The 19,339-nt window shown below is 41.6% G+C and overlaps 1 protein-coding gene and 1 long non-coding RNA gene across 4 annotated transcripts; one reads left to right on the top strand and one right to left on the bottom strand.

Annotated features, from left to right (window-relative positions):
- Positions 1–2,622: 2,622 nt before the first annotated feature.
- Positions 2,623–3,945, bottom strand: LOC131475309 (uncharacterized). The gene is made up of 2 exons (XR_009242497.1): positions 3,717–3,945; positions 2,623–3,598 (listed from the first exon to the last, which is right to left on the bottom strand). It is a non-coding gene; the product is annotated as an uncharacterized LOC131475309 (long non-coding RNA).
- Positions 2,629–17,556, top strand: nacc1a (nucleus accumbens associated 1, BEN and BTB (POZ) domain containing a). 3 transcript variants are annotated; one of them, XM_058653312.1, is made up of 8 exons: positions 2,629–3,064; positions 9,850–10,003; positions 10,334–10,606; positions 11,530–12,160; positions 12,289–12,459; positions 13,201–13,306; positions 13,500–13,597; positions 16,915–17,556. In XM_058653312.1, exons 2-8 carry the CDS (start codon positions 9,878–9,880, stop codon positions 17,223–17,225), a joined length of 1,716 nt encoding a protein of 571 aa, XP_058509295.1. In that variant the 5' UTR covers positions 2,629–3,064; positions 9,850–9,877; the 3' UTR covers positions 17,226–17,556. The 3 variants fall into 3 exon arrangements, with proteins under 3 accessions (XP_058509295.1, XP_058509297.1, XP_058509296.1); XM_058653314.1 differs by having other exon boundaries at positions 12,292–12,459; XM_058653313.1 differs by lacking the exon at positions 2,629–3,064 and adding an exon at positions 3,536–3,732.
- Positions 17,557–19,339: the final 1,783 nt, after the last annotated feature.

The raw sequence follows: 19,339 nt of genomic DNA on the forward strand, positions 1-19,339 counted from the left end.
TGCGAGGATTCACTCATTTAAATATCAATACAGCATGCAGAGAAAATATAAAATGACACAGAACCTCTTACCGCAGGCTGTTTGCCTTGGTCAACCTTTCCAGTTGCAGGAAACATTTTCACGATGGCCTCTTGGTGTTAAAGCTTCACAAGAAAGGTGGCGTCGTAAAACCTTATGAAGAAACCCTTAAACGCAAAAGTGTGAGAGTGAATGCTGATGCTGCTATGCAGTGACTTGACAAAATGCTCGGAAACAAAACCTCCACTGGAGAGAAAGAAAAACCCTTTTAACAGGAAGAAATCTCAGACAGAACCGGACTCAGAGTGTAAGGCCATCTGCCTCGGCCGGTTGGGGTAGGAGAGAGGAGGGAAAGGAAGGGGAAGGGAAGGGGGTTTAGTGAAGGAGAAGTGGGTGAAAAGAAGAAGAACAAGAATCACTGACATTAATAACAATTATCATCTTGACCATCTTGTCCAGAGTGCTATCTGGGATTAATTTAATTATACAGCATTAATTAGCTGTATAATATATAGTAATGATAATAGTTATATAGTAATTGAGCTGTGCTGAAGCTCTGGAATCGGGGATACCTGTAACATAAGAACAAAGAGAGGCAGAGGGGACAGAGAGGAAGAGCACAAACTAGGGGGAGGGAGAGAAAACAAAGTTATTGTCATGGTAAAGTGTGAGTGCTAAGAAGGGGAGGAGGGAGGGAAAAGGAGAGAGAGGCAGAGGGATTAACATAGTGGAGGTGAGAGAGAGAGAGAGAGAGAGCGAGAGAGAGAAAGAGAGAGTGCTTGCTGCATAATAGCTGTTCCCCCAGCAGTCTAGGCTATAGCAGCATAACTAAGCAATGGTTCACTTGAACCAACCTTAACCAGAGGAAAGGAGAGTGTCTGCCTCCCGGACCCCGAAGTGGGAGCTTCGGATGCATGTCACATACAATTCCAGGATTCCATAATTTCAGTTTAATCCACTCAAACCATTAAGATTTTAATCGTGACCTGTAACATGTCATAATTATCTTGGTCTCGGTGCAACTCAGAACATTTCACTGTGTTACAAATGTGACAAATAAGAATCCTTGAATCAGTGAGCAATGGGGATTGGGTTTCTTGCTCAGGGGTACCCCAACCCTTGACATAGTGTGGGCTCAAACCGGCAACCCTTCTGTCACAAGCCAAGATCCCCCTCTGCTTGGCTATGGGCTGCCCCATAAATGTATGCAAATATACAGACTTTATATTCCTTTTATATTGACAGGGTGCAAGAGAGTGACACATGACCTGGATGGTTCATTGCGAGTCTGGCTATATTGTAAATATTCACAATTCTTCCTAGACAAAAGTAACTATGCAGATATTAACATTTCCTATCAACAGCAATCATGTTATATCATACTTCCTAGGTAGGGATGGGAATCGGTATCGGTCAGTATCGGTCCAATACTGGTCAAAATCACTGGATTGGAGATCGGACAGATAAAAATGTAGAATCCGATATAATTAAAAATCCTATATATCGCATGCTTCACTATGCACAGAGTGTAAACATGTAAATAAAAACATGTTGGGGCTGTTTATGTCTTCTTTTGTGGGAGAACAATATTTGTTCTGACTGCTCTGACAGTATCGGACTAATATTGGTATCGGTAGATACTTGAGTTTGTGATATCGGTTTCACACAAAAAAAGTGGTATCCGTCCCTATTCCTAGGACACTTGTTGTCACTTTTTATATTCATGTGTATGGTGTTTCTGATTACAGATATTAATAGTGCACAGAGGAAGCTAAATGGAACTCAGCCATCATTAGTTTGACTATTTACACACAGGATTTTTTTATTTTCCGACTGTGACCGTGGACAATGGTGCTGCGCAAAGTGCCCGTTCACTCGTACTGTAGATAAACTCTCAATGTAAACTGTGGAAAACTGCAAATAAAAATAAATAACTAAAATAAGCAAAATATGTTTTTCTATTATTCAGACTGCGATGTGTATAACATAAATATAACTAGTCATATTACCAGGTATAACTGATATTCAGTTAGTGAGACTAGACAGAGCTAAATCACATGTATTTGTGCATTTGTGGAGGACAAGTGACCTATTAAGTTGACAAATATTCTGTCATAATATAGTTCTCCAATGGACTTCTGCCGTATATTCCATGCATTTTAATTTGGCAAAAGTTTGAAATACATTTCTACTTTTGTCAATGTCTATCTGTCAGTCATTAGTATTACTCTAAAACTGACTTAAATGGAAGTTGTGGTGGCAGTTTGTGGTGGCCTATGACCCCATACCCATTCAATTCTGGGATTTCCCGGATTTTTCTTACTTTCTTTTACATTAATGAGGCATTAACCTTGGCAGAAATACTGTATGCTCTCTTCTTTATGTGAAAGACATGTGTGAACATTGTAGATGCACATTGACAACATTGTATTGACTAATTCAGAGGTCAATGTGTGCAAGCTGGCTGGACCCTGGTATTTGTAATTTTGACATATTAATTACTAAATTTAGCCATTGATTTGCCTTAATGAGGCATAATCTAATAAACAGTTTGGGGGGGGGGGGGGTAGTTGTGAAAGTGTTATTCATACCTTTGGGCACATACAATTTTTACGAGCTTTATTATATGACTAGTTCACGAGATAATTGTACAAGCACGGCCTACTTTTCCCAATCCTACCACTCGTAGGCTAAGAGGGAGAGAGAGGGAGAGTCAGGGAGTGAGTTGTTCCTTTGCTGTGCCAATGCGCTAACAGTCTGCTGTGGGTTAGGTCTCCCCCAAAATGAGGCTGCGCTCGGAGCGCTCAATGGTTTGAATGACGAGCGCGTCATGCTCGTCTTCCTCCTCTCCTGCTCTGCGCGATCAGTGGCTCTGTGTTCCGCAATCCCTCGGGATACAGTACCGCCCTCCATGGCTCTGCTCTCGGCGTTCCGCTTAAACTGAATGGCTGCCCGGAGCTGGAGAGAGGAAAAGCGCGGAGAGAGAGCGCGGCGTCTCCTCCTGTGAACCATCGTCCTCACCCTGCATCAACTTCCCAGCGAGGGGGTGAGTGTTTTTTTTCTTTTTTTTTTCTTATGTCTGCAGCCGTTACTGTGAGGCGTCCTGTCGAGGTCGTGTGAGGATCCACCACCAGCGGCGGCGGCGGCAACAGCAGCAGCAGCGGGGGGGGGAGGAGGAGGAGGGAGGGGGTGTCTGACTGTGCCGGTGGTCTTTATAGCGTGGTGGTCGCCGAAGTTGTAAATGTGTGACAACATAAAGTTACAGATACAAGACGATAAAAGTTTGGGATAAGGGGAGCGTTCAGGTTGAAGTTTGGCACATTCCAACCTTTTTCAGGACAGTGAAATCGGCGCCGTTGCCAGCGGTGTTTGTAGTCAAATGGTGAACTCCACGAGGATCTTCTCACAAATACGTGAACAAACAGTGGCAGTCGTTTTTTTTGGCACGTCGGCCCCAATTTGAGCGCCGTTTGTAAAGAATTGTGCCTTGTTGTGCTCTCCCACCTTCGCCTTCCCCCCTGCTCCGTGCCGCACTGGTTCCGTCTGGCTCGCCCTCAGCTGCTGCGTGTCCTGGGATGACCTGTTGATGTCGGTAGAATGGAGAATGACAGGGGGAGCGATTTCCCCCATCACCAAAATATTTAAATAAGCAACATTTTGGGCTTGACAACCGGCGTAGCAGCAGCAGCAGCACCTACCTCGTCCGCTCAGGCAGTAAGTGTTGTTTGTGTTGTGAGTCATCGTGTGTGCACCTCCTCGGAAATGCCTGATATTGTGCATGAGGTGGATGGTGCGAACCCAAAATATTTAACAGTGGCGTTAGCTTAGCTGTTAGCCACCTCCGTAGGCCTGCTGCGGGTGGGAGAGGGCATTAAACATTTCAGCGCCGTCTGCCACAAGGCAGAGGGGCGGAGAAGTGGCAAATGACAGCCGCCTGGTCCGCCGAATATTGTTTAAATGAATGTTCTTGAATGTCACTGTAACAGTAATACACCGTTGCCTTCATTGAGTATCACCGGTGTTTTGTCGCCCCCCTTTCGGCTGCGGTGCAAGCAGACACTCGGCGTGTAGACTGGCACACGGCGTGCGTGTTAATCCCACATCCTATCCTGTCTAATATCAGTTCAGATCGGAAGCTGAAACGCATACCAATAAGAAGTTAGGAAGTTTCGTCTGTGCTGCTCTTCTTGTTTCAGCCCATATGAACTATAATGGATCAGGCCCGAGTTTGTCCTGACTTGGCTGGAGCAGCACAGCCATGCAGGCAGGGGCACATGAGAACCAGGAAATGCTTATAGAGGGAATGCATTCCCTGCCAACTCCACCAGTGACTCCACAATTATACCATCCACAGAAGCCATGCTGTTATGAGCAGAACTGGATAAACTGGAATGTATTTGCACAGCATAAGTTTAGAAGTATGTAGATGGCTATCTCATCATAACATAAGCTGAAAGTAGGCAAACCATTCTTATGGTATGCTACTGTAGAAACACGGAAAGTATGCATGTGTATATACAGTATACTGCATATATACGTGAGTGTGTGCAAATACTACACACTGTGAACTTGTGAGCATGTTTGACCCACTTTCTTCTCAGGCTGGTTTGTATCTAAGGCACAGGGTGAGTTGAGGTGAATTTCACTCACACCACTGAACTTAACAGTATCTACAATGGAATAAGGACATGAGATATCTCTCTCATCTCTGCAGGCCCCACTGCCCCTCTTTGTTGTTTAAGGACACACATGCATACACAAACACACACTCGCATTCTTCCTCACTGTCAGGGCAAACTGTGCAAACACATCCAAGCTCTCAGCCCTATGTTTGTGTGTCTTTCACTGCACGCATGTGTGCTTACTGTGGCTCGCCAAACTGTAAACAAGCAGTATTGTCTAATGTCACTGTGTGATTCAGTGTGCCTTTTGTGGGTTAGTTTGAGTTTGTGTGTGCATCTGTGTTTTAGTATGAGGGAGAGGGAGCTTGAGTGAGACAGAGACAAAGAGAGCATTTCTCTGTACCCTGGAGCTTGGCTAGGTCCCAAAGAAAGACTTTGGATATGATGGGGCGGCTCACTCCAGCCCGCATCGGGCAGCCACACCAAATTTGGTTGTATGCCTGTAACAGGGCAGACTTCGATCATTTTGTTCTTTATAGTATCTGAGATTTTCTTCACTTGGTCTATATCTCTGAGTTTCTGTGGTGTGCATTCATGCAGCACTTTTAAGTGTTAAATTATCCGTGGACAAAGAAGCTGTCACTGTATCCTCATCTACACTTATACCTATATTATGTTAAAAAATCCTCTCTTTCATAATATTTTGTATTTTGAGTGGGTAAGACAGAAACTATTAAATTTGAAAAGTGCACTTACATGCCACAAACTATGATGAAGCTGTCTATCAGGCAAAACCCTATCTTGCATATATTGTTCATATCCACACCCGATGGAACATTTGTTTAGTTTAATTTAATATTGACAGTATGACGGTCTTGTCGTATTGGAATCTTCTGGAGAGTACATAGCAAGGAGGTTTGTTTGCCTTTGACTGTTTAGAGAAGTGAATAGAAACATGCTATGTGGTGTTTGGTTAGGGCACACATACTTGCTTACGCTTAGAATAATGGCCCATGACCCAGTCATATAAGGACACAGGGTTTTATAACTCACAGAACACATAAAATTATTAAATGGCCTTTACTGCTCCTGGCAATAACAACTGCTGCAGGACGTATGGGATTAATGCAGTGTAGATTATTCATTGAAGCATCTACTTAGCTTTGTTTCAAATACCTGTGTCCTGTGAGCCTGCCAAAAGCTCCCAGCAGAACTATGTGGAAACATATTTTGTGGCCTATGTCAACTGGATATACCAAGGGATATAATTCTTATTCAGGACAGGACCAGGAAAGGGGTATTTCATTATTAATTATTATTATTATCTATTTAATTTATTAGGATAAACCTCTTGATGATAATAATACCAAAATAATACACGCATAACAATGCAACCATCACAACCGTGGGATGGCCAGAGTGGTCAATAACAGATAAACAGTCAAGTTTAAGTTGATCACCAAATACAGTTAAGTATAATACCAGTAAGAGGACACAGTTCATTTAAACAAACCACCGATTCAAAGGACAGGGTATCAGCTGGTACATTATTCCAGTCTGTTGGAGCTTTAAACATAAAAGATCTTTTGCCAATAGATTTTTGCATGCGTGGGACGTTGAATTAACATCCAGCCGAGTGCCTAATTTAGAGTTGGATGTGATTTGTACAAGATATTGTTTTGCCTGATAGACAGCTTCATCATAGTTTGTGGCATGTACATATACATGTGTATATATGTATATGTATGTATGTGTATATATATATATATATATGTATATGTATGTATGTATGTGTATATACTGTGTATATATATATATATGTATATGTATGTATGTGTATATACTGTGTGTATATATATATATATATGTATATATATATATGTGTGTATATATGTTGATTTAGTTGATATGATGCATGGTGCTGGGCAGTATACATACTGAAAACTGGTATTTTTTAACTTTTTTTATATTAATTTTTACGTGAAATTAAACATGGTGCAGCAAAATACTGTTTGAAGGGGGGGGGACCCATTACACTGCCACTGCAGAAGTAACTGTGGTAGTAATTGCAGCAATGATTTACTTCACCAACTTAGCAGAAAACGTGTTAGAGTACCACAAATGTATGCAGTTACATTCTCATACACATCTCTCCCTCTCGCTCGACCACTCACTCAATACAAGCACACACTCACTCAACTGCGCCACTCCCTCTTTCTCGTTTGACCGCTAACTCAATACAAGCACACACTTAGATGCACTTTTACCTCACTGGAGCACTCATGCTCATGCATTAAAAAATACCCCTGTATATTGTGAAACTGCTGAAATTTAAAAAAAATACTGGGAATTCTTGGTCATACCGCCCAGCACTAATCGTGCGCATACCCACCCTTATGAAGAGGAGTGATGGATGCTTATTTCCATATAACTGGCCACTCACAGGTAGAAAGAGAGAGGTTGAACAAAATCAGCAAGTAGATGCATGAAGCTACTAAACCTGCTCTCTCTATTCTGCACAGTCTAGCACCATCACTCAATCTCAGTTCACCAATAGCAGTCTGAACTTCAGCAGATCATTTTTTGCTGAAAGAAAAAGAACTGCAGCAGGTGAAGTATTAACAAAAAAGCCAGTACTAAGATAAGAGTCTGGCAGTAGGGAAGAGTTAACAAAGAAAAATGCTGATTGAATGTTTGAGCAATGGATGCATGCTCATTTATTATTGTGTTGGCAGACCATATTTAATTATTGGAATTTTTATCAGATGCATTTAAAATCATAGTTTTGATTTTGTTCCAGAATTGCTTCAGTTTTTGTTTATTTTTAAATCACGAGCAAGACTATCTGTTTAGTAGGTGGTGTTTGCATTACAGGTTTTTGTTTTGCTCGTATTTCTCAACTGTCTATATACTTTCCAGTCAGCTTCCCTTTGACCCTTTGTCTAAATAGACTAAGTTTAGGGCTGATCCTTGTGAGATGTTCACCAATGTTGTCAACTTTCACTGATTAATTCAGGGTATAGAGAATCCCAGGCATCTTGTACATTAGAGATTGGTTGATATCTATCCCCCGTTAGCCACTAACGGGGGATAGATAGATATCAATCAAAAATCATCAATTAATAGTTTAATGTTCAGTTTCTTGTATTGTCACACTTTGATTAATTTTGATGGTGATTTTCCTGACACAGTAGACAAGTGAATGATTACTGAAGCAGTCGTTTAATATAATGGCGTATTCTGTCTGGGTGAGAGACAGGAATCCTGTCAAGTAGAGATCGGGTTCTAGGGATAATTTGAGTAGGCTCACTAATTAATTGTGTAACATTTAGACTCACAATTATATTATTTTCTTTTGTATGTATCAACCGCTGGTATTACTAAGTCAGAATAACATTTGTATGTAATTGTATGTTAAGTGTAATTTGTAAGACCAATATCATTATTTGAGATATAACTATTGAGCCGTGTTTCAGAAAGTGTGATGATGTTAGGCTTATGTATAGAGATTCATGCACAAAGTAAGTCGATTTTAAGGCACAAGACTCCTGCTGTTCAAATGAATGAAACAATTTTGTGTTGTCCAAACTGGGAGAAAAAATTACTTGAACAACTGGCACTGATATAACATATTTCAAGGATAAATTGGATCCAAAAAGGCTTTAGGGACAACCTGATTTATGGGTTACAGCAAAACAGACAAAATAAATACATGACATAGAAACGACAAACAGAAAACAATACCCTTAAAGAATGACCCAGCAACCATAGACATTATATCCTTGGGCATTTCCATGAGGGAGATCTTTGAGGGGAGTTCACCAACTACTGTACCATACAGCAAATGCATGGAAAACTGATTATAAACCACATGAGGAGTTTATATAACTTAAATCTGCAACATAACAACAGCAAAGTTACCCAGTAACAGGTTAGTCATTATCCAGGAAAAGTCGAGGGGGACATGAAAACTGCTTCAGCATCTTTGTGGCTCGTGAAACGCTGCTTTTTGCCATCAACAATAACAGAGAGTTGAGGAATAGCGCAGAAAGTGCTTGATGTTGAGTTCACGTAGGCTGCGTTTGACAGGATCAAAACTCCGGCATCTCCTCGTCAGATCAGCACTGAACTCAAGATGGATGAAGGTGCAAGACCCATTGTACTACATTTTCCTTTTCTCTCTCTCTCAAGGCGAGGGATTTTATCCTCATCCTGGAAGTTAATGGTCTTGATCATAATCTCATAATCAGTCTTGGACTGGCTCTGTCACCTTTTCTGACTGTCTGGGAGTGGTGAGTAGGGAAGTTTCCCTGTGGAAGCTGTGGAATGAGTTGGAACATTAACCCGATCATACCTTCAGCAGATTTTTGTATCCCGACAAAGCAGAGATTAGGACTCCGGCTTCGGTTCTCCAAGTCATCAACTTTGTCCATCAGTTAGGAGTTGTCTTTTTCTAGCACCTGAACACGAGAGACATACTCCTGCACATTGTCCTTGTTAGTTCCAACATGCTGTCTCAACAAATGAACTTGTTCTCCCAATGTTGACGGGGAATTGTAAATGCTGCTCACTATCAAAATGTGTCCGTTCAAATGTTGTGCCCTGGTAGAGGGATTAAATCAATGCTCAAGTTGTTTAGAGTCAGTCTGTGTAAAAAAAAAACACCCCAAAACATGTGGAATCAGGGTAAAGAGGAACCTATAAAGCTACAGAAGCAGAAAAGCAGACTCGACTCATGCAGCAGCCACATTTCAGCCCTGCAGTGATGAAAAATAGATCTATATTTGGTTTGCTATGGATTCTGAATCACTTCGTCCTGGGGCAAGACTGAAGACAAGTTTTAGGCTTGTTCTCCTTGAGCGTTTTATCTTGTGGCCTTGTTACATTACACCACCTCCTCATATTTTCTGCTGATACCTTCCTCACACCAGAGAAGTAGCACAAGTCTTTTGTGAATGTTGCACATGGGTCCGGACAGGTTATCCCACCTTTGTTGGATCATTACCCTGCATCAAAATGTAAATAGATGGCATTAGATCCGTAACTCTGTGAGGTGCCTTGCAGTTATATAGACAATCTCTCATTGTTTGTATATGTGTATATTGTAAACAGTTGCAAACCCCAGAGTGGGCTTATGAAATGACTCTACCTGTGCAATTTCTTCCTATCTCATGCTCCTCATTTCTGTCTCTTTTTCTTCATCAACCAGACCCTTTGGTGGTGTGCGTAGGCGCACCATGGCCCAGACCCTCCAGATGGCGATCCCGAACTTTGGCAACAACATTTTAGAGTGTCTGAACGAGCAGCGACTGCAGGGCCTTTACTGTGATGTGTCCGTGGTGGTCAAGGGCCATGCCTTCAAGGTACTGACAAAGTTATTGTTTACATGATGGCAATTGTACACTCATCATATTAAGTCAAGGTTACATTTGGAGATGTGCACATTCAGTCTTAAAGCTCCATGGCAGACTGAAGACCATTGTATGACCAAATATAACTCTTTCAATGTTTGGTGGTTGTTTTTGTAACTTTGTAACTAGGATAAATGATGGAGCACTCAGCTACTGATAGATTTGTGTGCAGGTTTTTATCTGAAAACACCTGACAATGTTGATTTGTTCCTTTATAACTTAATGTTGGGTCAAAGATTTGTCAAACATGCCAACAGGATACCTTACTCATTTTTATTCTAGGCTCATCGGGCTGTTCTGGCTGCTAGCAGCTCTTATTTCCGGGACCTTTTCAGCAGCAGCAGCAGTGGTGGAGGTGGTAGCAGCAATGACACCAGCCCCACAGTAGTGGAGCTCCCACCGGCAGTGCAGCCCCAGAGCTTCCAGCAGATTTTAGCTTTCTGCTACACAGGCCGTCTAAGCATGACAGTGGGAGACCAGTTTCTCCTCATGTACACTGCTGGCTTTCTGCAGATCCAGCAGATCATGGAAAAAGGCACTGAATTCTTCCTCAAGGTAAAGTTTAAGTGGATTGGAGTAGAAATGTGTCTGTAACTGGAACTTGTTAACTGAAAAGAGGAAATTAGGCTTTTATATATGTTCCACTTATAATGTCGGTTCACAGTGTGTCGTGGGGTAAATACACATCGCAAACCACTGACATTAGCTGTAGTCAGAGGGCAGGCCCAAACAGGGCAGTTGAAATGAAACTGAAACTAAGTTCCCACAATTAAAATTGATTTTAATGGGCATTTCTCAGCACATGACTGGGTCATCAATAAGCTGATAATAGATATGGAACTGTTCACAAAATCCGTGGTTTGGTTCATATCAGGTTTTTTGGGGTTTTCGGTTCATTTCTTTTTTTAATGTTATGCACCCAAATATATCAACATCAGATCTATAGCTTAATTTAATTCTTTTACAGATTTCTTTTTTTTTTTTTTTTAATTATGCAAAAACTGAAAGAACAGGGTGACTTTACAATGCACGTCATTGTAACAATCTTAAATCAAAGCGATTTTAACAGCAAGATGGGAGACATTGCAGCGTGAAAACATGCTTTTCAACTGTTTGCCATCTAGGTAAACTGTCTGTTCTGTCAAGTCTTAAAAGAATAGGGTTTCTTGTCACTAAAAAAACAGATAAACAGCTAACACTGAGCAGACTAAAAAGGTAAACACCCCTTTTGTTTTAGTTATGGCTTTTGCTCTGTCTGACTTTAGGCCCATTTATACTCCATCCGTTTTACATCCGTCCTTCTCTCTCCAACGTCATCTCCGTCACTAAGCTACATGCCTCTGTGCTTCTTTTTTGTGGGTATGGACGTTACGTCATGAACCAAATGGGCTGGACTGTACACATGTTCCCCCAAACCGTGATTTTATCAGGGAACTGGTCCACCCCTCGCTGATCTATACATATTCTGTCATTTCTAGGTCTCCTCACCCAGCTGTGACTCCCAGGGCCTTCATGCAGAGGAGGCCCCACCTTCTGAGCCACAAAGCCCTGTAACTCAGACCAGTAACAGTGCAGCACGGCCCGCCTCCTGCCTGACGCCACTCCCTCTGGTGTCACGAGTGAAGACTGAGCAGCCACCCAGCCAGCCCGAAGCAGCCACTCCCTACTCGGTGGTCTGTACCCCCGTCGCCAAGCGGCTGTGGGAGGGCGGCAGCAGCCGCGATGGAGGTGTGGTAGGCTCAGCAGGAGGGGGTGGAGCCAGGAAGGCGGCTCGTTATTCCCAAGAAGTAGTGCGGGGCAGCGCCATCCAAAGCTCCGCAGCACTCGGGCTGGCCATGAGTATGGGTGCCACAGCAACCAGCCTGGCAGGCATGGCAGCCAGTGGTGGGCTAAGTGGCAGTGCCAGCACCAACGGGAACTCTGCAGCAGGACTTGGCATGTCAGAGGGAGCAAGCCCGGGCACTCTGAGCACCTACACTAGTGACTCGCCCATCAGCTACCATGATGATGAAGAGGAGGAGGAAGGGACGGATGAATGTGCCGAAGAGCAGTATAGGCAAATCTGCAACATGTATACCATGTACAGCATGCTTAATATGGGAGCGGCAGGTAACCGATATATGATACCTGTAAATGGAAATTTGGTTAATCGATTATGAAAAGCACAACATATTGTCTCTGTGTCTGAATGTGATGCGGTTTTTATTTTTACTGTAACGTTATCTGCGTGTCTACAGCAGCTGGCGAGCGTGTTGAGGCTCTACCAGACCACACAGAGACGCGGGGTCGGATGCGAGGCCGAGACCTGACGTGTCTCCCAGCAGAACTGATTGCTCAGATAGGCAACCGCTGTCATCCCAAACTGTATGAAGAAGGAGACCCCACTGAGAAACTAGAGTTAGTCTCAGGTATGTTGGAAGGGTGGTATGGTCAGGCTTTAATCTGTGTTGGTTAAGGTTTGGGCCCAGTTACTCCACCACGTTAATGAGTGACCTCACAAACATTTCTATGTTTGTTCTCCGTAGAAACAATTTAAGATTTAGATTTAATCTAACTTTTATTATTATTGTTTATCCAGGCCCCTTAATAGTTTGGCATATAGTGCATAATCTTGACATCTGGATTACTGAATGAAACAAGTCGTCTTGCAGCAATAAACCAGTGTTGCCTGATTCTAGGGATCTAAACAATTGCAGTGATGTGTATACAAATGTAGAGAAGGGTGTCCTCAAATGCCTGGGCTTGGCACCGGCATGCAGATTCCTCAGCACTATTGCACATGTGACTCATTGTGTGTATGTCAAGGACATCCTGTGACCGTGTCTGTGTTTTCTTTTTGGCTTTGGTTACATCCAAACTTTGAGAGATTGAATCATGACAAAAAAACAAAAAAATACAGGAAAAGAAAGCTATTTTACTCACCATGTGACGCGGATGCAAATTTAATATAGAAAAAAAAAGAAGCCTCATCTCTCCCCAGCTACAACTGTAGTGTTTGATATGGATATGAACAAGGTTTTTTTTTTTTTTTACTGGATAAATACTCAAAAACAGTATTAAAGTGTCATAAATTGAGTAAATCATGAATGGTGGTATGATTTGATTACGATTGGTGGTAAATCTGTCCCTTTCATCCACATTCTTTGCAGGTACTTCTGTGTATATATCGCGAGCCCAGCTAATGAACTGTCATGTGAGTGCAGGGACCAGACATAAAGTGCTGCTGAGAAGGCTGTTGGCCGCCTTCTTTGACAGGTTTGTTCCTTCCGTCTGCGTATCTGGTTCTATTTCTGCAAGTGTTTCATGTAAAGTTCAGTAAAGCTTAGTTTTAATATAGATGTTTTTTTTGTTTTTTTTGTTTTTTAATCTGCTGCCATAGAAGGGATAAAACATAGAAGACTATTTTTGTTTCTCTTCAATTGTTTTTTGTTTTTTCTCTATCTATCAGGAATACTCTGGCCAATAGCTGTGGCACAGGCATCCGCTCATCCACCAACGACCCGAGCCGCAAGCCCCTGGACAACAGAGTGCTGCACGCTGTTAAATGTGAGTGTACATATTTGTCTGTACGTGGGTGTTTGCCCAAAAGCATGCAGACCATTTTAACATCTGCTTGTGATGTTGCATACAGACAAAAAGGGGAATCTACATTAGGGCTGCACGACATATTGTACATTTATTATCATCGCAATATCAACACGAGTGTTGTACGTATCAACTGTTTCCTCTACCATTCATTGGGATCAATGCTACTTTTATTTCAGGGCTGGGGGGGGGGGGGGGGGGGGGTTTGTAGAGAGTTTCTCTGTAACTCCTCTCGCTTCTTGCTTCTCTGCTCTCTCGTTTGAGCATTAGCAATGCACCTCAGCTACACTCAAGTAAATGGCCGAGTAAAATGTTTCTCAACAGTAAAGGTGGACTGACTTGAACATGAAAGCCAGGCTGAAATATTCGGATTTGTAAACACACTGCCATTCCTGGTGAACCCAGTAAGAGCTGTGCTGCAGCTCTGAAAACACAGCTGTTCTGGGGACATCCTGGTGTGTTTAAATGCAAATGTCACTTTTACCGGTCTGAGCTGTCAGAGAAGAAATCCTCCTCCTGGCATGACAACACAGATATAGTAAATAAACAGATCAACCCTCACTGACTCCATAGAATAATATGTCCGATTAACAATAACCAATTATCATTAACAGAGAACGATATGTCATTCATTTTTGAAACAATCGTTTGTTGTTGAAGTGATGTAGTCCTTATATTATCCAACAATGTCATCACATCACATGACTTCCTAGTCCCCACCCCCCCAACCTCAACTCAAAATACACCTCACAAACAACCATGTGCAGTTAGTTTTAGGGGATTTTTGTACACTTGGGTGTAGGGCTAAACGATTTTGAATAAATATATAATAGCGATTATTTTTACAGGGATCGCGATGTGATTCGTGATATCACAGGAAATTGCAATTTGTACATCATTATTCTCTAGAGCTGCAACTCACGATTATTCTCATTATCGATTAATCGTTTGGTCCATAAAATATCAGAAAACCTTAAAAAATGTTGATCGATGATTTCTTTGTTATCCACAGCAAAGAAATTATCAAAATAGTTGTCAATTAATTTAGTAATTGATTAATAATCGATTGTTTCAGCTCTATTATTCTCATTTTTAATCGAAAAACATATTTAAAATGATAACTGTGTGATATTTGTGAAAAACAAATATGTTCTCTTCAGTGTGTAGAATAAGATGTGTATAGATCTGGACAATAATTCATCTAAAATTATATTTTTACACACAATTTGGCTTTAACAGATATTGCGCCTCATGCGATTTGAAAATTGCAGTACGCCGTATTGCGATTTCAATAACATTTCAATTAGTAGTTAGATTATTGTTCAGCCCTACTTGGGTGTATTTCTCCAATTCCTCTTTTCGATTATTCAGTGAAGATAATTCTTGCTGACCATTACCCATTAGCAGTTAAACTTGGCTGTTTATTTGGATGTTGTTTGAAAGGTAGTAACTCACAGTGACCACTAGAGAGCAACGTTCAGTCTGACGGCTAACTTCAGCCGCAGACAGATCTTAAAGGAAAACATGGAGTGATCTACGGTGCCGTGCAACAATGTCAGGGCAGCTTTGTTGTTCTAAGTCTGTCAAACTCGACGTGACTGAAGGAGTTAAGCTGACAATTAGTTAAACTCAAGCATGTCTTGAAGAAAACTGGCGAAATAGACCTTTTCCACAGCAGACATTTTTCAACATATAATAGTAGAAGCAACACAGGTTTAACCAGTAACATTAACTATGGTTCCACTCTCAGGCGTCTAAATACTTGACACTGTTTTTTTCTAACAATTCCTGCATTTTCTGGACGTGTTCCAATAAAGTGATTGAGAAATAATGTATGTCATTTACATTACAGCATTGCTCAAACAACAAATCTAATCGTGGCCCAAGATTTATGCACAGTACTGTAGTTATACACATTTCTTGCAGCAATCTCGCTAATTAGTTGTTGTGGGATGTGACCGTTTTTTTCCCCCTTCTATTTCATATTCTACCATTTTTTTCACATGCGTCCACGTCCGTCCACCCATCCATTTTTACCGCTTTATCCTCCACATGAGATCAGAATTACCCCTTTCTTCCCACCCCTCTCCCCGACAGACACTGTTCTCCAGTTCACAAATTTCCCTCCTCAACTCATACATGATGTCCTCACAGAATGTAGACACACATGTGTCGAGTTTCATGCTTTTGTTGACCACCAAAGCACAGCGACTTTGACCAGTTTTTCCTCTGAGTGAGAGGAGAACTGTCTGACAAAAGTCCCCAATTTTAATGCTGTAATGTCTCTTCCATTTTGGACTCTAGCTTCACAAAACTTCTGTCGGGCTCCACTAGAGGCAGGTGCCTCACAGCCGGTCACATTCACCGAATTGGATGTATACAGACTTTTCCTCATTCTCATTTTGCACTCATTTTCAACCTCTTCCTTTCATTCAGACATTTTAATTCCTCATTTTCAGCTGCTTGTTCATACAATTCAATGGAGCGTTGCCAGATTGGCTTCATCTTAGGAAATTACTTTACAATTTTAACTACCCTTTTAGTACTTTAGTTCTTTGATACTAGTGCAGAACCCACATCTCTGGCTTCAACTGCTTATACTCTCTCTATCGACACAAATGTCTATAGGCATTCAAAAGAGGCTTTTTTTTGTTAATGAGATCTCCGTCACATTTCTCCGTCCCCTGCCAAGTTAGAAACCTGTCAAATGACCAAAAGGACAGTCAGGCGACTAATAGACGGACGGAGAGACAGACATTCCTTAGATTAATAGATGGGTGACATCACTCTGCTTGTATCATCTGTGATGCCACATTAAGCATCAAAAGAAATTAAACAAACTTTGCTTTGATGTTTCTGTGTCTGAGAACTAATGAGCCGCCAAAACAAACTGCTGCAGAAAAACGGCAACATCGAGGAACAATATTTCAATATGTCAACTGTAAATGTTTTTACAGACCCAGAAGGAAGGAAAAGATCTTTTACATTATTAACTAATGTACAGAGGTTTTACTTCTTTTATTTTAAGTAATCTTGAGAAAATGTTGCACACTGTGCACCACTTTGGAATGCCACTGTATATAAAAATGCTTTACTCGTTTTTATGTTTACGACTCTGTTCCTTTGTATGTTAAATCAGTTTTATGCAGGAATAGTAGGTGGTAAGACACATTTGATGTGTGGTGTTAAGGCTCCTGTTCCTTCATGACAGCCGTTCTTGACTCTTTTGTATCTCCCCCTTTCCCCCCTTTCCCCCCCCTCCCCCTCTTCCATGTCAGTTTATTGCCAGAACTTTGCCACCAGCTTTAAAGAGAGCGAGATGAACGCCATCGCAGCCGACATGTGCACCAACGCCCGGCGTGTGGTCCGCAAGAGCTGGATCCCAAAGCTGAAGCTGCTGATGGCCGAGAGCGACGCCTACTCCGCTTTCCTCCCCGACAGCGTCAAGACGGAGGACGACGCCCTCGGGATGGATCAGGCGTTTGACCCCACCTCCCTGGAGGCCACTGGCAGTGCTGGCATGGAGTCAGGTGGCTCTTCAGGTGAATCACTACCAGGTGTGGGTGGGGACGGAGGACCGTTATTTTGAACACTGTTCCTGGGAGAAATTTCAAATTTGGCAACATACACACCAGTATACCCCCAGTTCTGCTTGCCTCCTCACTCTTTTGCCCACACTGATATCTCATATTTGACTGTCTATACTACACTGCTGGGGTTTTTGTCACCCTGATGTAACCAGGACATGAAAACTTAAGTTTTGCTTTATGACTGTGCAATGGAGTTAGTTCAGGAATGGGGGAGAGAGTCGGCGACATGCTAACTGCCTCTGCCTCCCCTTGTCTTTTTAAGGTGTGTAAGCGCATCCACTGTTGCATATTAAATAAATACATTCCCTGGCGTGCAGGTGATGGGGGGGGGGGGGGGGGTATTCAGGTGCTGATGGACAGACTAGTAGTAGAGGTGGAGACTATAATGATTGTAAGTGTCAGTGGTATTCTGACATCTTGTATTTCAGCCTTGGGAAAGGAACTAAATTAGAAATGGATGTATGATTACTAAAAAAAAAACAAAAAAAAAACACTACCTGTTCTTCCTCCTCTTGCATATTCTGCTCATTGCCCTGCAAGAATTCTTTACCCCACCTCACCTCACCTCTCTTTCTCTCGAGACCACAGAATCTCACCGGAGTGTTTCACTGTGCAGTGTCTTACAGAAATATATCTCATCTTTCTGTTTTCTAAATTTCTAGCATGTTTGTCTATATTCTGAGATGTTATCCAGAGAGAAGGGAAGAAGCTTTTTCTTTTTTTTTTCCTTTTTTTATCCCTGTGTTGACTGTAAAGAAAAACGAAGGGCAACAGGTAATTTGGAGACGTTCCTATTTTTAGAAGACAAACTATATTTATATGAGTGTCCATGCCTCGAATGGCGTGAGCGAAGAGAGAGTGAGAGGGTTTGTTTTAAAATCTCAATCTTCATATTTTATCGAAAGGGGTCTTGTCAAATAAGGAGAAGTGGTATTTTTGCTGAAAAAAGGAGTGTAATAAAGCAGTCTTATCAGAGGTCCCATAGTCATTTATTTTTATCCTTATTTTACTGTGCAGAGTGATGGAATGGGCAGTTGAACTGCTAAATTTGAAGCGTTTCATCTTCTGTTCACTAGCTTAAAAAGGAATGAGACTGATTTAGCCAGCTTGACTGTTGTCTGTGATAACCGTTACTTGTTCGGTAATGAACCTGCAGCGTTTACCTGTAGAAATATATAAGCGTTATATTGATCTAACACCTCGGTTAGTTTTTTTGTAATTGTATTAACATTATTGTAAAGAGAAACTGCTGACATTTTGTGGAATAGTTTTAAAATAATGGAATGTGCCTTTTAATTGAAATTAAGTAGCAGAAGGCTGGTGGGTATATCACCGTCAAAGAGAAAACAATTGCAATAGGAAATCTAGGTTTTATGGTACTATCTATGTGAGACATAGATCTCTGTTTTATGCGGCTTTGTATTCTGGTATGTACTTCACATATCTAATGCTCCACCTCTCTTACACATGGAAACTCAGAATGGCTGACTTTTGTTTCTTTCTTTTGTCTTTTGAGTTTTAAATGATTTTGCACCTTCCATGAGAGGAAGTAGAGGTTTGTGCACCTTAATGACAAGAACCAGTGGTTCATGCACCTTTTTGGGGGGAAAAATGAGTGTAGCAATTGAATCCCCTTAGGAGGAGAATTTAATTTTATTTTTTTCCCATGTCTACCTGTGTGTCCTGTTTTTAAAGTGGCACAAAGTCCTACTGTAAATAATCAAGACGATTGTTGAGTTGAATCCCAAGTGTTCCTCCTTTCTGTTGATGACGTGTCTGAATTTGAGTAATGACCCTTTTTTTTTTTTGTGAAAGTTAGTTCGCACACACAGGGAATTAATTATTCTGGTTGCAGGTGGATATATGTCTGAATTAGGTGTATGTGCGCTCCTCCTGAAATGATGAGGTGGTGTCACGCAGGTGACTGAACAGGCATTTCTGAAAAAGGTTCTAATTTTCTGAAGACTGACACAGTGTGAAAACTGAGAAGGGATGTGTGCTGAGTCAATCTTATTAGAAAATAAGTAACGGCATGTTAGATATACCTGTGTTTATTATTGTTGTTTTAAGATTTTAAGAATGAGTTTACTTTAGGTGCTTTGACTCGGAGACA

The sequence above is a fragment of the Solea solea genome, chromosome 16 (genome assembly GCF_958295425.1).
Source record: "Solea solea chromosome 16, fSolSol10.1, whole genome shotgun sequence".
NCBI classification, from domain to species: Eukaryota; Metazoa; Chordata; class Actinopteri; order Pleuronectiformes; family Soleidae; genus Solea; species Solea solea.

Coding starts and splice junctions, on each gene's coding strand:
- nacc1a (XM_058653312.1), top strand. CDS start 9,878: ATGGCCCAGACCCTCCAGATGGCGATCCCGAACTTTGGCAACAACATT. Junction 13,307..13,499: donor TTGGCCGCCTTCTTTGACAG/GTTTGTTCCTTC, acceptor TCTATCTATCAG/GAATACTCTGGCCAATAGCT. Junction 13,598..16,914: donor AGTGCTGCACGCTGTTAAAT/GTGAGTGTACAT, acceptor CTTCCATGTCAG/TTTATTGCCAGAACTTTGCC.